Source organism: Lupinus angustifolius, chromosome LG08 (assembly GCF_001865875.1).
Source record: "Lupinus angustifolius cultivar Tanjil chromosome LG08, LupAngTanjil_v1.0, whole genome shotgun sequence".
NCBI lineage: Eukaryota > Viridiplantae > Streptophyta > Magnoliopsida > Fabales > Fabaceae > Lupinus > Lupinus angustifolius.
Genome location: NC_032016.1, coordinates 9,974,508 through 9,990,954, shown reverse-complemented (window position 1 = coordinate 9,990,954; position 16,447 = coordinate 9,974,508). Strand labels below are relative to the sequence as shown.

Sequence of the window (16,447 nt, the reverse complement as noted above, 5' to 3'; positions counted from 1 at the left end):
GAATATAACTTACTTTATAACTCCATATGTAATACCAAATATATCTCTAATCTAACTCTAGAACTTACATATTTTATGTCATGCAAGTTGAAAATGTAATTAATATTTGTAATATAGCTTTGTTTTTATTTTTTATTGATAATCTAAGTAACATGTTCAAACTTCAACATTATCATAAAAGTGACAAGTTCTCCTAACTAATTCTTGAATACAACTTTAATTTGTGGCCAGGCCCCATTTGACATAAACAGCAAAGTTGGGATGGTATCCACATATTTTCAATCAACAACATTAAAAGAATCAACTAGACACGTATTCAGTTGACTAATAATCAACATCAAAAGTATTTGTGCATGTCGGTAACCACAAAATTAAAAGAACCAAAATAATAATAATACTAATGGAATAAGCACTTGAGTTAAATTCCCTAATCCTTCCAAATGTGTGGGTCCTTTTTCTATATAATATAAAGTAGCAAGTATTGTAATTAGCATGTCTTGAACGTAGATTTGTTTCTCTCAAATCATCCATTATAATGTATTGTGTCAATAAAAATATGTTAGATCAATTAAAAAATTTAAACCTTTATTATTATTTACATATTATATGAGACACAATTTAAGATAACAAATCTTTATCCGTAGTATATGGTTTGGAAGAAGGGAGCTACGTAAACAACACTGTTCCAACACGTAGGAAAGGACATAGGCATGTCGGTAAGTGACACGTGTCTCCATTTATGAGATACCACAAGCCATGCAACCATTGTCATGAACTTGTCTATAAATGAAGAAACTGCAACTCTTTCATCTCTCATATAATTGACTAGAAAGCACTTTCTTTTCTTCTCTATTCAACCATGGATTCTAATGCTAGCATAGTTCAAAATCAAGTGCAAGGGAATGATGAACATCACCCCAACAATGTTGACCCACAACAAGGTAAGTTTAGGAGTTTAAGACTTATATTTTCATGCAAGTTTTATAGTAATAATATACTAATATTTGAAGCCATCTTTGTTAATTTCCCTATATAATGTTTTCTTTCTTTCTTTTGCTTCTTCTAGTGGTACACGTTGAAGAAAAACAACCCCAGGAAGTGAAGTCGGTTTTCAACAAGGTGAAGGCAAAGGCTAAGAAAATTAAGGACAGTATCAAGAAGCATGGCCAAAATGTCCTTGATCATGGTCATGGTCATGACAGTGAAGATCACAGTGAAGATCAACAAGTTCATGAAAGTATGTTCTTCTCTAAATCATTTGCAATTAGATACACTGAAAACAGAAGGACTAGTATATCCCTCCTTCTGGATGGAATTCAGAAATTTTGTTGGCATTGAAAATTGGTAAAAACATATATGTTTTGAATTTAGAGTTAGCTTATATGTTTGGATGTTTTGTACAGTTCATGAAACTGAAGCTGTTAGAAGTGCTGCACCAGCATCTGAGAAAGTTGAGAATTTAGAGAAGTCAGAAGTTAATTTTGAAGGTACAAAAGTTGAGGTAGAAGAAACTGATCAAAAGCCAAGAGTTGTAGATGTTTTTCCAACAACTGAAATTGAACAAAACATAACAACTGACCAAGGCAAAACATTTGTTGGGGAAGAGAAATCAGAGCAACCCAATGCATATTTGGAAGAAGATCCTCTCAAATACAATCAAACCAAACCAACTGATCTAAATGAAACAGGTAAATAGAACACTTTAACAAAGTTGAAACACTCAATTTCTCTTATATGAATGGAGTATTTATCTACTATTATATACTAGTATGCTAGTGTACTGTTTCAAATTATTTAATGGTTCAATTGATGATAAAATGTGTTCTTATTGAAGTTAATTTTTTTACTATCTATTGTACAATATCATATAATTCATTTTCAAGTTATACCGTAAATTTAAATCTTTGTTGGCTTGCAGGTGCTGCAGAAATAGACATTGCACCAGTTGAGAAATCTTTTGAAAGATTGAATGTCCAAGATGAGAAGGAAAATGTTACTGAAACCAAATCCCCTTCTGCTGGAACTGGAAGCCTTAACCAGTTTGTGCCAGAGCCACAAGTTCAGGAAGAAGAACCACATCAAGAGCCACAAGTTGTAGATGTTAATCCAACAACTGGAATTAATCAAAACATAACCACTGATCAAGACAAAACATTTGTATATGAAGAGAACTCAGACCAACCCAATGAATATTTCAAGGAAGATTCTCATGGATCAGGAAGCAGAGATGAGTCATATACTCCTCCTCAATCTCATCAAACCAAAGTCACTGATCTTACTGGACCAGCAGGTAAGTAGAACAATTGGACATAGCTGCATTAGTCATTTTTTCTTGTATAGATCTACTATACTACTTAGTACTATTTCAAGTGTTCAATGGTTAGTTCATAAATGAGTTCTTAACTTCTTATTCAAGTTGATTTTTCACTGTCTAATGTTTATTGAACAATATCATTTGTTTTCATTTCAAACTATATCTTTAATTTTGACATAAAATTGGACCACTCAACTTTGAAAAATTGATATTAATAAACTGAATAATGATAGATAAGAGATTTCAGTTTTTTTATTTATTGAACATGCATAATGATATATTTATGTACAATCAGTTCAAGAATTTAAATATGTGTTGCCTTACAGATACTGAAGAAATAGGCATCACAACAGTTGAGAAATTTTTTGTCCAAGATGAACTGAAGCATAGACCAGAACCAAATGTCTTTCCAAATGTTACTGAAACCCAGTCAGTGCCAGAAATCTCAAGTCCAACTAAAACTGAGAACCCTTCTGCTGAAATTCATGACCAATTTGTGCAAGATTTTTCTACTGCAGCAAAAACTCAGGATCCTTCTGATGGAAGTCATGACCAGTTTGATCCAGAGACAATATCCACAGGTACCAATAGAGACCATGAAATTTCAGAAGCAACTGAACAAACTTTCAACAGCAACAACACCACAATCAAAGTTGAAGAACAACCAAGCTATGAATCAGTGGAGAAACCATCAAACGTGAGCAAAACAGATAAAACTCATGAAAGTGATTATGGTTCTAACAAGTCAGGTTCCACTGCAGAATATGGAGAGAACATTGATCAATCTCTGACAGAGAAGTTAGGTCCAGATTATGGGAAGGTTGCTGAAGTAGGAACTGGAACTGGTGCTGAAACAGAAGATGAAGTTAAGGAAGAGAAAAAAGGGGTATCTTCTGTGAAGGACTCTTTGGCTGATTATGAGGAGAATGATGAGAAGCCAGAGAAAGTGTCTGAAGAGAGCAGTGTGCAAAGTCCAGGAAAAGGTTATGTTGATAAGCTTAAGGGTGTTGTTGGATCTTGGTTTGCAACAAAGGGTGAGGATCAATCAACACAAGGTAAATCATCTTCATGAGCCTACAAATCTACCACATTTTGCATATTTTACACATTTAACATATCTTGAATTGTTTTATAACATGTGTTTATTAGTTTGTTAGCTAGTTAGTTAGGTAAGTTTGTTACCTATTCATGCACTATAAATAAGACTTTTCATGTCTTGTTCAATTCAATGAGAAATCATCATAATATTCATTTTACGCTTTTTATTATATTCATTATTGTACCATTCATATGTAGTTCTGATTGTGAAGTTGTTAAACTGTGGTTGCAGGAGATGAAGTTTTACCAAAGAATGAGAAATCTGGTGTAGAAGTGGAGCAGGTTAACAAAGCTGAAGGTTAAATACGAGTGCAGGAGTAATAATCCAATTGAAGAATATTTTGTATTCATGTCGATGCTATTATATGATTGTGTGGTTGTGGAATTTGATTATGACTATTGTTGAGAGCTTGAGATGTAGAAAATAAGAGTGAGTTGTTATTATTATAAGTTTAAATCAAAATAAGTGTGTTAATGTATGATTGAATTATGTCTTATTTCAATTATTACACTTCAATTCAGTGTCCTATTTGGTATTGCATATTTTTCTATTCCAATTCAGTGTTCATAACTTTTTAATGTATTTTTAATGGTGCTTATATATTTGTTAGGCTAGCATCATTCTAGTTGCCACAAATTGTAGGAGTTATTGGAGTGATAAAAGAGATTCACAACTCTTGGAAAGATAAGGATAAAGCTTTCGGATGAGATCATTTGTTCTCAACGATATCAATTTCTTGTTCTGAGCCAATAACATATTGATACGTGAATAAAAGAAAAAAATTAAAAACAAAAGATAATAAAATGTAGCACTCTAATTAGCTTAGACATGAAGTAAAACACCATTCAGATCGGTTTTAGATGAGTTGCATAAAAGGCCATCAGGCATTGTTGTGAGAGAAGTTCTTTTTGGAGTTTTGAAGAGCATAAATGGTGAGAATAAGACAAGGTGTGCAAAGCTGGTATACAAGTTTTTCACATGGTGTGGTCAGCAGGAGAGTTACCAGCACACTGTAAATGGATATCACTTAGTTATGAGCATATATGCCGAATGTGAGGAGTTTAAAGCATTGTGGAGGTTGGTCCATGAGATGATTACAGGATATGTAGTGGCTGGTGAGATTGAGAAAGCTCGGGAAATGTTTCATGACATGATTTCCAGAGAACAAGTTCCAAATGTGTTTACATACAATTCCATAATTCGGGGATTATGTATGGCAGGAAAGTTTGATGAAGCATGCTCTATGTTCAAGGACATGGAGACCAGAGGTTGTAGTCCAAACTTTGTTCACTATAACTCGTTAGTGCGTAGTTTGCAGAATGCTGGAAAGGTTGTTGATGCTCATGAAGTGATTCGACCAAATATATTAATCTCTGCCTAGTGGGATTAAGGCTTGGTTGTTAGTGTTGTTGTACTGATTACTCGCAGCTTTTGGAAATGCTAGATGTGTGTACCACTTTTCCCTTAATTACCTGCAAAGTTCATCATGATCTAGTAATATAAAAATGTCTTTCATATAGTTTGTAGCATCAAAATCTATGTTTGGCATTATTGATTGAATTTATAGTTAAAATGTCCCTTTAATTTTCGGTTGTAAGACTAAGCTTATCTTGTTGTTCATTGGTAGAAGTCTCACAAATCCAGATCAAGCAATATCAGCTTAAAATACTGCCAAGAGCCAGAGAGGTGTAATTTGTTAAACAGCTTTCCTCGTGCTTGGTTGCTCTGCTCCGTGGCTTTGAAAACCGCCATTAGTCTGCTGCCATGTTCCAGATGAAGACTGAAAAGCACACTCCTTCTTACTATCTGGTTACTGTTATGATTCAATATGTCGCTTGATATGTTCTTCGTGTTCATGCTCGAAACGCATATTCTGCCATCATGCAGAATGGAAGCACCAAGATGCTATACAACATGCAATGATCTCCCTGCCAAACAACTAGGATGGTATGCAATATGCTATGAAGCTACCATATTGAATTTTGTTTTATTTTCATGCTGGAATGCTGTTTTTACAATTTGTGCCTGTTGGCCAAATCTATAGAATTTTTTAATGCTCTGCTCCATTATTTTTTATTCAAGCTTGTTTAATAATCGATCCTTAGCCTCTAGTTTTGTACTTATTATTAGAATAACTATTCATTCTACGTTATGTCTTGTACATGATTAGTGCAGCCTCGTACATACTTGTGGTTGCATTGATCAATTGACCTTTAGGTGTTCATGACTTGCACGTATAGGAATGACACCCTCTCCACCTTATAGTAATAATATGTCACTTGTCTTTTATAGTCAATTGAAACCAACCAATTTATAATCAATAATAATAACACATCATTCATCGTTGATTTAGATTACTTAATAAATGATCCTTAGCCTCTAGGTCCATTATTCATACAATTTCAGCACCAAAAGACATTTGAGTGATTCATGTATATCTATCTGTAGTCTAGTCAACATGAGTACTATATTACCAATCATAAGGTAGAATTTGAGTAACAGAGAGAGAAAGAGCCTCTATAAAAACATTTATTGGCTTAGACCTCTGACGTTTTTTACTAGCATCCCACAGAATTTATCTATTTGTCATGTACTATTTACTCACATGCTGAAAAGTAAGGTCAATCAATAACTACGTGTTGTTGAGGTGGCCCTTGTATGCTTGCAAATGCTGAGTGACACAGAATAATTATTTAAACTGTCTCAAAGCTACCAACGAGTATTGGTTCAAGTGGTACATGCTTGATTTCCCTTAAGCGAAGTCTCAGGTTCGAGTCTTGTAGATGGAAAAAATACTCGTTGGTAGAGTTAACCTCACATATTTGTGGATGTTCCCGACTCAGATAGGATTGCCTCCACTACAAGGATACTTGTGGGAACCAAATAAAACTGTCACTAGCTTCTACTTACTACATGTAATTTTGTCATAAAATTACTAACTAGCTAGGCCAGCATCCCATTTTGGAAAGGGAGTGTTATTTTTCAAAATCCATGGGAGAACAATATAATTTAAGCTTTCCTTTGAGGGAAGAGAGTATAACTTATTTCAAAATTTAATACACATCTTATAGTATTTTGGAATGTGCTCTAATAGAGTGAAGAAGTTCAAGACTCTCATTGTAACCTGTGGTCAAATAGAAAAAAATGTCATTCTTGTGTATATGAGTCATCTTTTGCTCTTAGAACAATGGTTTGAAAAAACATTTTTGCCTTCATTCATTTTTTATGGATCTTTTCAGTTTATATAGGATGACCAACAAATTAATAGAAAGAGAATTTCATAATGCCATTATATTCTGGCATTGGTACTCAATTTGTTACACTGTACAATTGAACAGAAGGCACAGATATTAAAGACACAGAAAGCTTGATACTAAAGTTATGAATGAAATACACAAATATGAAATATATGAACAATTTTGTAGCTTTCCCTGGCATCTCTACATAGGAAAAAATGAAGGGGAAGTTGAAAATTGAGTTGATAATGATGTGTGTTATTTTTTGTCCCCCTCCTCCTTTTTCTCTTCTTTCTTCTCTTCCTTCTTCTCCTCTTTGTTTTCTTCTTTCTTCTCTTCCTTGGCAGGTCCAACTGATACTATATCTACCTTCCCTACTTTCTTCAACTTCTTCACTACTGCCACTGTATCCATTTCACCTATCACTGTTAATATCTGTTCATTTGTATCTGCAGCTATTGAATCAACCCCTGCATGTTCAAGGTTCCAACAATTACACACATAATAATTCCTTACTTGTATTCCATTTCATATGATAATGACATGATAAGCAAGCTTGTAAAAGTTAACAAACACTCACCAAAGATATCTGCTGCTGCTTCTATTGCTTTCTTTTTTGTTTTGTCATCAATCATAGTAAGAACCTTTAACACCACCTTCTGCTATGGACCCAGTAATGGATATATATTAGAACATGCAGATAGAGACAGAAGAGCATAGTGAAACATGTTAACAAAATCAAACAAGCATGAAGATATGTATAGGGAAACAAGGGAGGAATATTATGTAGAAAAAAATGAATATAAAGATGAGTACCTGAGCCATTGTGAAGAGGAGAATGGAGGGTTCAGAATTTGTGGCCTATGACTTATGTGAATGTGATATTATAAGGTGGGTAAGTTCTGAGGTTGTGGAACTCTATTTATTTGTGGGTCACTATGAGAGGGTTACACTTGCATCAACACATTAAAAGCAATTTTTTCATGGACTTAATATGTATTCAATGATAATGTAAGTGTTTTTTACGCTGTCAACAAATCATCTACCATTGATTTACTAACTATTATTATTGACTTTTAAACAAAAGTAATTCAAGTTAATGGTGGATGATGTGCTGAGACAAATTTTAAACTCTTTTTTCATACCTAAAGAAAACAAAATTTGACTATGTCATGTGGTATACATACATTAATACTATGGAATTAAAAAGCAAGTGAAGCACGATGATGTGAAGCAGAACAGCCATTGAAAATGAGGTTCATAACTATCTGACAAATGTCACAAAATTATCTCTCACCAAAAGTACCACATGTTGCTTGCAAGTTGCACAAAATTTGGACTTGATATCAAGCTTATGAACCAAAATATAGGTCCCATGGTATTTGAAAATATCATGAGTTAAGATCATTTTTCCTCTTCTCTTCCATAACTCATTAATTTATACACCCATGAAACAATGACAAAAAATTATGATTAATTAGTTGCCATTCAAAATAAGGATATATAGATGTTATTTGATATAATTATTCATATTCAAAATACATGCTAGCCTATCACTTCAGATTATGACTTTTTTAAATCAATGCCAATGAGGCACAAACCCAAAGTTTCCTCATCACACATTAGGACAAATAATTATAATTCCATTACCTAGCATAAAGGATAAAATAGCATGCCACGTCAGATGCCTTTCATGTATACCTTAAGGATAAAATACACAATTATTTTATAAACTTTCATTGGATTTCGATTTTATATTTCTTTGATATAGCTATTTTTATTTATTTAGATTTTAACACTCATAAATATTATTTTGTACCATTTTGTGATGTTTTCTTTCCTTTGGGCTCAAAACCTACAAATAGGCATCTCTACAGTTATACGGGTAAGACTATATACATTTATCAACAAGATATTTTCCATCAAAAAGTCTGATACTCAAACCCAAAGTCATAAGCTTATTTTGATTAGAAGGTAATATAATTCACATAGCTCAATCGACTGCGTCTGCTTGTAAGTTATTTTTGTAAGTGAGAGAAAGAGTTATTCATGTTTTCTTTGTTTTAAAAAGTTTAACAATTAATTTGTGTGCATAATCCAAACACTTAATGTATATGATGTTTGATATTAAATTAATTTAGGTGTATACGTTTTAATAACATGAGGTAAAGTTTGAACTAGTGGAATAATATGCAAATAATAGCAAGGATGAAATTCAATTTTCTTCATTGTCCAATATTTCAAGACACATGTGCTTAATAACCAAGGACTTGATTAATTTTTAACTGCTGTGTGAGCAAAGTTGGCTAATCAATACAAAGAGGTGTGATGTTATAACTTACCATATTTATCCTTTCTAGGAATTGTGTAAATATGGTAAGTTTGTACTGTTCCTTTAAACTGGATTGTGTAACATATAAGTACAAGTAATCATTCTCAGCACCACAGACTTGGTATGAAATGCAATTTCTATTTTAAAATCAATAGGTACTTTGCAAGATCCAAAAGTTTGTATGATCCTTTGATAGGTAATTTTGACTGGAAAAACAGTTTCATATCAACACAAAAATCACACATTATTACCACCATAAACAACTTTGATGCATATCATAAGCATTTAGGGACAAATCAAAATCTATTTTGCATATAACATTAACCCATGTCAACTGTAAAGCAATGAAAAATAAGACAAGAAAACTCATCCTTAATAAATGAACAAAGTAAATAGAGTTAGCAGAGTAGTAATTGCACCCAAGGGGGAAAATAGTTGCATTTCTAGCGTAATGATCAAGTTTGTGAAGCGGCGCTTTCAGCTTTCTTGTCACTCCTCCAAACTGAGGCAGGCTCAAGGCTTGCAGAATGATTACATTCATTCTGGAAATGATTCAGCAAATTGTAACAAATAGAAAGGGCCTTGTATACACTTAGGTATAGAGGAGGAAAGAAACTGGAATGTGGAAGCCAATATCCACACTACTTTAAGAGAAATATACCATCAGTTAAACACTACAACTTTAGGACCCTTCTTTGGTTTTACATCGCCCTCATTCGACTTTGAAGAGTTGTTCTTGTCGCCACTATTTATGTCATCTGTCACGAAATCATCATCGATATCATCCCCACTCACAAATTTGGTAACCTGACCAGTGGCCCTCACACCAGCTCCTATTACTGAAAGAAAGATTGGGTTTCAGACATGTTTAATATAAACTAACAATCCAATATATATAAGAAATATATCTGACAACAATTAAATTGGAGAAATAAAGAAAGTGCCCAGGGCATGGATTGTCCAACCAAATGTGTAAAACTCAAACTTCTCAGGTATGAAGAATTGGTAAGCATAACCCGGCCCAACCTGAAGATCTATCAATACCCGAAGGGATTGGCTCAGGTCCAACCCATCCATCGCACATAAAAGGGATGGATGGGTTTGGGGTCCAAAAATTGATCCAATCATCCTTTAGAGACGGGTGAGGGATACACATTCGGGTTTCTTCGGGTCGATGGGCATGTTCGGGTCAAATTTTGACCCAGGTGAGGGTCAAGCCTTACTCGTTCCCCACCCTTCCTATGCTCACCCCTCAAGAACCGTTATCCATTTCAATTAGCCACTTCATGATATCCCATTACTAGAGAGTATTCATTTTAAAGCCAACATCATTAGATTTCAAAGAAAAATCCAACTAATTTCGGAGCAGGTTTCCACTGTTCCAATTTTCTCCTAAGGTTGCAAAGAACAAAACCCAGTGCACCTCAAATACTTGAACATGGATGCAATACAGATTAAACAAAATGCAGCATTTGATACTAAAGCCAGAAATATACTAGTACAAAATGCATTCTGTTTATTCCAGAAAACCTTACATCTATTATAAGGCCCATTGGCAGCAACAGATCCTTGCCTCCCTTTGTCAGGACAATCCTTTGCCAAATGTGTCACACCACCACATATTTTGCAACAGCCACCCTAGTATAAATAAACAGTTCTATCACATTAGAAACAGCTTAGGAGGAAAAAGCTTTGTTGATTCAACTAATATATATTTGACAAGGTCTACCTAAAGAGGAAATGATAATACCTTTGGATAAATACCATGAGCATTTTGAGGGCAGTCTTTACTCAAGTGTCCACGTTGCTTACAAACGAAACACTCAGCAAACTTTGTCCCTCCTGCATCACCAATGAAGGACTTTACACCATAAGAAAACAATTAAAGAACTCATAAGCATGCTTCCCAAATCAATACTGAGAAGATGGGAATTATCGAAAAGCAGAAAAGTAACAGCCCCGACTTGCGGGAGATATTTTTACACAATTAACTATAGAAACAGGGAAACATGGGACAATACTGTCATATCACCATTTAACTACCAGTGTTCATTCTATAACATACCAATCTCTTACCGGGTTCGAACCTCTCAGTGTGAATCAGATACAACACAAACAAATCATGAAAAACATGAAAATGTTAAATACCTTGTTGAAGAGGGTATGGACAATATGCAAGGGAGTGTCCATTTTCACCACAATTATAACAGTATTTGTCATCATTGGTTCCATGTTGCAGCTCAGGGCAATTCGTGGCTCGATGACCACGGCGTCTACACCGCAAACATATCTGCAAAGACCAAACAACCATTTCATTAAAACAATAATATTAATATCATATTGAGTGCAAAAATGTGATGTTAACCTTGTTTTTCTCCCAGAGAGCCTTTTCAGGACAAGACTTAGCGATGTGGTCTTTGGCCTTGCATATGAAACAGCTTTCACCAGGCTTCATACCAGGGACTCTCAGAGGATGTTTTCTGGAATTGGATTTGAAGGGTTTAGTAGTGACGCCGAGTTGTTCTGGTGTGTTGTTTTTCTTCTTCTTCTTCTTCTTCTTCTTCTTCTTCTTCTCAGTGTCCTTAGGAGGAGTGGGTTCAGGTTTGGGAAAGAGTTCAGGGTGCTCTGATTTGAATCGCTTTCGAGCAACACGCTGTCTCTCACTCACCATCTTCGAATAAGGGTTTCACTCTCTATGCGGCGATCAAAGGCTTTATCTCTCTTTCCTTTCAATTTATCATTATTATTATTATTATTATCAAGGATAAATTATATTAATATGCTCATGCCTACATTTCTTTGAGGATCTAGGGGTATTACATTGGTTTGGTAAGGTTTTTAGTACAATTTATAAATTGAACCACGTAGAGGAATATGTTTGCTTGATGTTGAAATTATGTGTATCAACCATTTGATTCAAATACACCATTTGTTTAAGAATAAATTACACTGACATCTATAAGTTTTAGTGAAATTACATAAATTATATTTCTTTTTTTTTATACCTACACAAACTCCTTATATTTTATACTTTATACTTTCATTATATTGATTATCCCCTGAATGGGTGACTATGAGATGAGTTAGACCTAATCTTGTTTTTCCCTTGCCCGACCATAAATATTAATCACCAGGTTTAATTTTTAAATTCAAACTAACGTTAGACCCAATAAAACCTGACTATATTATCAATTGAACTAGTAAGGTCAAACTCTACTCACTCGTATACATAATCGTAGTCCCACAAGATGGAGGAGAGATAATACATGGAGAAGAAAGAGTTGAGAGGTTTGGGTTGAATGAGGAGTTTAAGGGAGATCACATACGTGAGTGTATTTTGGAATAGTTTCTTAGTGATGGGGTGTAAACCCAACAACTTATCATGACATTTTTGTAGCATCTATGAAGTTAGATATGTCACCGTGCTTAAACATTCAAATCAAAACATCTGGTGGAGTAATTTTACATGATTGACATTTTATTCCATTTCTTATTTAGTTTAAAGAAAAACCACAACATTTTGAAAGGGAGAGTGTTAAGACTTAAGCATATGAGGATATTTTAACTCAAAAGATTAGTTTATTAAGTGAGAGAACCCCATCACTTAAATAACATATTGAGTTTGTTATTATACTAAACGTGAGATTCCTAAAATTGTCGTCCCTTTAAGTGTTGACGTCCATAGTGACTTTAACTCTATCAACCCTCACTTGATGGCAACCATTTATCTTTTGGCGGTTTCACTCACTTATCATTATTTGATAAATGTACCTTAATCCAGCTTTTTTCGTGACATAACTCTCAATGAAAGCACTAATGAAAGCACATGAGGAAAGTTCAACTCAAAAGACTGATTTATTAGGTGGGAGAGTCTCATAACTCATGTACTACTCAATATAGAACTCCTAAGATATAGATATTGTCCATCCAATCCATTTATATTAAACAATTCCAAATTAATATAAACTATAAATTATTATAAAAAAATATGATAATAGACAACTCTTCCACATGAAGAAACTAGTGGGGATTTTAGACTCCAACAAAGAGCCTCACCGCCCCCTTTCTAAACGTCACTCTCAACGGTCTAAATTTAATACTTAAATATTAAAATATATATATGCAATACTTGAACATATACATGAATCTCACTTCAGAAAATCGCACCCGTCCACGTTTCCCAAAAATATCCGTTCGTTTTTTCAAAATTTAAAATTCCCACTCAAACCTAACGGCACCGTCAAATCCAACATTAACTACCGTTCCCAACATAACACCGTGACACCCCACCTATAAAAAACTAGTATTTCATCTTCAAACTGATTTCACTCCTTCGTTTTTCACTTTCATCTTCACTCCTTCGTTTTCCAAGTAGCGAAAATGCGTGAAATCCTTCACATCCAAGGTGGACAATGCGGTAACCAAATCGGAGCAAAGTTCTGGGAAGTAGTATGTGCCGAGCACGGAATCGACACCACTGGGAGATACGAAGGTGACAACGAGTTGCAACTCGAGCGAGTCAATGTATACTATAACGAAGCGAGTTGCGGAAGATTTGTTCCACGAGCGGTGCTTATGGATCTGGAGCCAGGGACAATGGATAGTGTCAGATCTGGAACGTACGGTCAGATATTCAGGCCAGATAACTTCGTTTTCGGCCAGTCCGGTGCTGGAAATAACTGGGCCAAGGGTCACTACACTGAGGGAGCTGAGTTGATTGACTCGGTTCTTGATGTTGTTAGGAAGGAGGCAGAGAACTGTGATTGCCTTCAAGGTATATTCTACTTCACTACGTATTTTCCTCTCTCAATGCTTAACTTTACTTTTATTTTGTTTGCTTCATATATTTATTGTCCAAAATGTTACACGTATTTTATTAGTTGTCACTAAAATGATTGCTTATGTTGATTTTGAAGTTTGATAACGTTTAACCTAATATATTTCCAATTATATTAAACTTCGTTAGTTTCCCCCCCTAGTATATTACTGATTAGTGATTAAAGTGATATTTATCACTAATTAATTGTTTAATTAGTATTAGTAATGAAGTAATTTCAGAGTTTGTAAAACATCATGTGATAATTTTTGTAATGTTTTCACCTGAATACAATTAGGTTTATGAATTTGCAGACAGCACGTACTAATTTTTGTAATGTTTGGCTATTCTTTTTTTCAGGGTTTCAGGTGTGCCACTCTCTTGGTGGTGGAACTGGTTCTGGAATGGGTACACTTTTGATTTCAAAGATCCGGGAAGAATATCCTGATCGAATGATGCTTACGTTCTCTGTGTTCCCTTCTCCGAAGGTCTCTGACACAGTTGTTGAGCCTTACAATGCAACTCTCTCAGTTCATCAGCTTGTTGAGAATGCTGATGAATGCATGGTTTTGGATAATGAGGCTCTCTATGATATTTGCTTCCGTACTCTTAAGCTCACCACTCCAAGCTGTGAGTTCATCAATCCACAGATTCTCCTTCATATTTACCTCACTTGTTAGTTCTATAATTATAATCGGTTATTTGTTTCTGTTTGTCACAGTTGGAGACCTTAACCATCTAATTTCAGCCACAATGAGTGGTGTGACATGTTGTCTTCGGTTCCCTGGTCAACTCAACTCAGATCTTCGCAAGCTTGCTGTTAATCTCATTCCATTCCCTCGTTTGCATTTCTTCATGGTTGGATTTGCTCCTCTTACATCTCGCGGTTCACAGCAGTACAGGGCTCTTACTGTACCTGAGTTAACACAACAGATGTGGGATGCAAAGAACATGATGTGTGCAGCTGATCCACGCCACGGTTGCTATTTAACTGCATCTGCTATGTTCCGTGGCAAGATGAGCACGAAGGAAGTTGATGAGCAGATGATGAATGTTCAGAACAAGAATTCTTCGTACTTTGTTGAATGGATCCCCAACAATGTCAAATCCACTGTCTGTGATATCCCTCCAACTGGTCTGAAGATGGCATCGACATTCATTGGGAACTCTACCTCTATTCAAGAGATGTTTAGGAGGGTGAGTGAGCAATTCACAGCCATGTTCCGCAGAAAAGCTTTCTTGCATTGGTACACTGGAGAGGGTATGGATGAGATGGAGTTTACTGAAGCAGAGAGCAACATGAATGATCTTGTCTCAGAGTACCAGCAATACCAAGATGCAACTGCAGATGAAGACGGATACGAGTATGAAGATGAGGACGAGGTTGGTGAGGAGGATGCCTAAGTAGCAGTATTTTTTAAGAGTGCTTTTGTTTGTGTTTGTTGTGATACTTGTCTTGGTAATGCTGTCATTTTCTCCCTTGGCCTGAATACCTTTTTCGGGTGTTTGGATTGGTTTTGGGGGTTCTGCCCTGCTTGGTATGCTAGGTAGTAGTGAAGTCTTATTCTGGTGGATGTTTTATCTCCTAATGCTAAAATGGTGACTCTGTTGTACCAAAACCATTGTGCCCCGTTTTCATTTTTCAATAGATTAGTCTAGATTATATATTCATGCAATGATTGAAAATCTACATTCAATGCCCTTTTCACCATTAGTATTTATCTTCAATACAAGAGTGTAATAGTCTAATACATATTACACTTGTAAAAATATATAAACTATCATATGCGCATTAAAAAACCACATAAACTGCCCCAAGCAAATTTATATTTATAACATAAGTGAAATCTACACCTTATTATAGTGTGAAGAGTGAAGACCACTTCCAGCCACATAAGTTGTACAATAATATATATAGTGAGCGATCTTACATTCCAAAACTACTAAGTATGGTGCAACTTCATTATTACAAACTAAACTTATATTATATATTATATATAAGGTGGTCTCGTGTGAGAGATTATGATTAGGTATTGGCAATTATTTATGGAGAGTTACCCACAGAAAATGCAAGAGCAACAAACACCAAATTCCAAAAGGTAGAGGCCATAGTGTAAAGGAGTGAAGGTGGCCTAAACTAGCTGGGATGTTTGGAAAGTTGATAATAACTTTGTGCTTTGTTGAATTGAATGTTATGAAGTTTAATGGTTATTGCATTAATTTATAGTGGGTTTGGCAAAAATGAATGTGGACTTCACAATGTGAACATCAAGAGGGAGAAGAAAAGAAAACTTATTGCTATTACCATGATGAAAATGAATTGAAGTATTAGTAATTAACTTATTTTGTTTATTTATGGTATATTTATATTATTATATAATAGAACATGTATGCATACAAAATTCAATTTTATTTCTATTTCATATTTACTGCAAATATATCTAATGATAAATTTGATAAGGGAAATGTATTCAAGTTTTTTTTATGAATACTGAAGCTTTAAATGAGCTAAATGGAGAACCTCAATATTCATATTTGTAAACAAATTCAATTATTATTTTGAACTCAAACTAAACTAATGAGGAGACTGCGTGTACAGCATGCTCCATGGTGCTTTCAACTTCCATAATAGTAAAGTACTAACGCCATC

The 16,447-nt window shown here is 34.7% G+C and overlaps 4 protein-coding genes across 8 annotated transcripts; 2 read left to right on the top strand and 2 right to left on the bottom strand.

The window, feature by feature from the left end:
* LOC109354634 (low-temperature-induced 65 kDa protein-like) lies at nucleotides 801-3,950 on the top strand. 4 transcript variants are annotated; one of them, XM_019597259.1, is made up of 6 exons: nucleotides 801-941; nucleotides 1,067-1,237; nucleotides 1,404-1,688; nucleotides 1,919-1,983; nucleotides 2,694-3,369; nucleotides 3,645-3,950. In XM_019597259.1, the coding sequence occupies exons 1-6, from the start codon at nucleotides 860-862 to the stop codon at nucleotides 3,713-3,715; spliced, it is 1,350 nt and encodes a 449-aa protein (XP_019452804.1). In that variant the 5' UTR covers nucleotides 801-859; the 3' UTR covers nucleotides 3,716-3,950. The 4 variants fall into 4 exon arrangements, with proteins under 4 accessions (XP_019452804.1, XP_019452803.1, XP_019452802.1 ...); XM_019597258.1 differs by having other exon boundaries at nucleotides 1,919-2,042; nucleotides 2,747-3,369; XM_019597257.1 differs by having other exon boundaries at nucleotides 802-941; nucleotides 1,919-2,254; nucleotides 2,638-3,369.
* LOC109354639 (heavy metal-associated isoprenylated plant protein 39-like) lies at nucleotides 6,759-7,591 on the bottom strand. Of its 2 annotated transcripts, none has more exons than XM_019597265.1 (3): nucleotides 7,466-7,582; nucleotides 7,230-7,311; nucleotides 6,759-7,119 (listed from the first exon to the last, which is right to left on the bottom strand). In XM_019597265.1, exons 1-3 carry the CDS (start codon nucleotides 7,472-7,474, stop codon nucleotides 6,908-6,910), a joined length of 303 nt encoding a protein of 100 aa, XP_019452810.1. In that variant the 5' UTR covers nucleotides 7,475-7,582; the 3' UTR covers nucleotides 6,759-6,907. The 2 variants fall into 2 exon arrangements, with proteins under 2 accessions (XP_019452810.1, XP_019452811.1); XM_019597266.1 differs by having other exon boundaries at nucleotides 6,761-7,119; nucleotides 7,230-7,308; nucleotides 7,466-7,591.
* Nucleotides 9,505-11,697, bottom strand: LOC109354628 (DNA-binding protein HEXBP). Its single transcript, XM_019597250.1, has 5 exons — nucleotides 11,347-11,697; nucleotides 11,130-11,271; nucleotides 10,732-10,823; nucleotides 10,517-10,619; nucleotides 9,505-9,820 (listed from the first exon to the last, which is right to left on the bottom strand). Exons 1-5 carry the CDS (start codon nucleotides 11,650-11,652, stop codon nucleotides 9,645-9,647), a joined length of 819 nt encoding a protein of 272 aa, XP_019452795.1. The 5' UTR covers nucleotides 11,653-11,697; the 3' UTR covers nucleotides 9,505-9,644.
* Nucleotides 13,310-15,473, top strand: LOC109354626 (tubulin beta-2 chain). Its single transcript, XM_019597248.1, has 3 exons — nucleotides 13,310-13,755; nucleotides 14,158-14,427; nucleotides 14,519-15,473. The coding sequence occupies exons 1-3, from the start codon at nucleotides 13,362-13,364 to the stop codon at nucleotides 15,199-15,201; spliced, it is 1,347 nt and encodes a 448-aa protein (XP_019452793.1). The 5' UTR covers nucleotides 13,310-13,361; the 3' UTR covers nucleotides 15,202-15,473.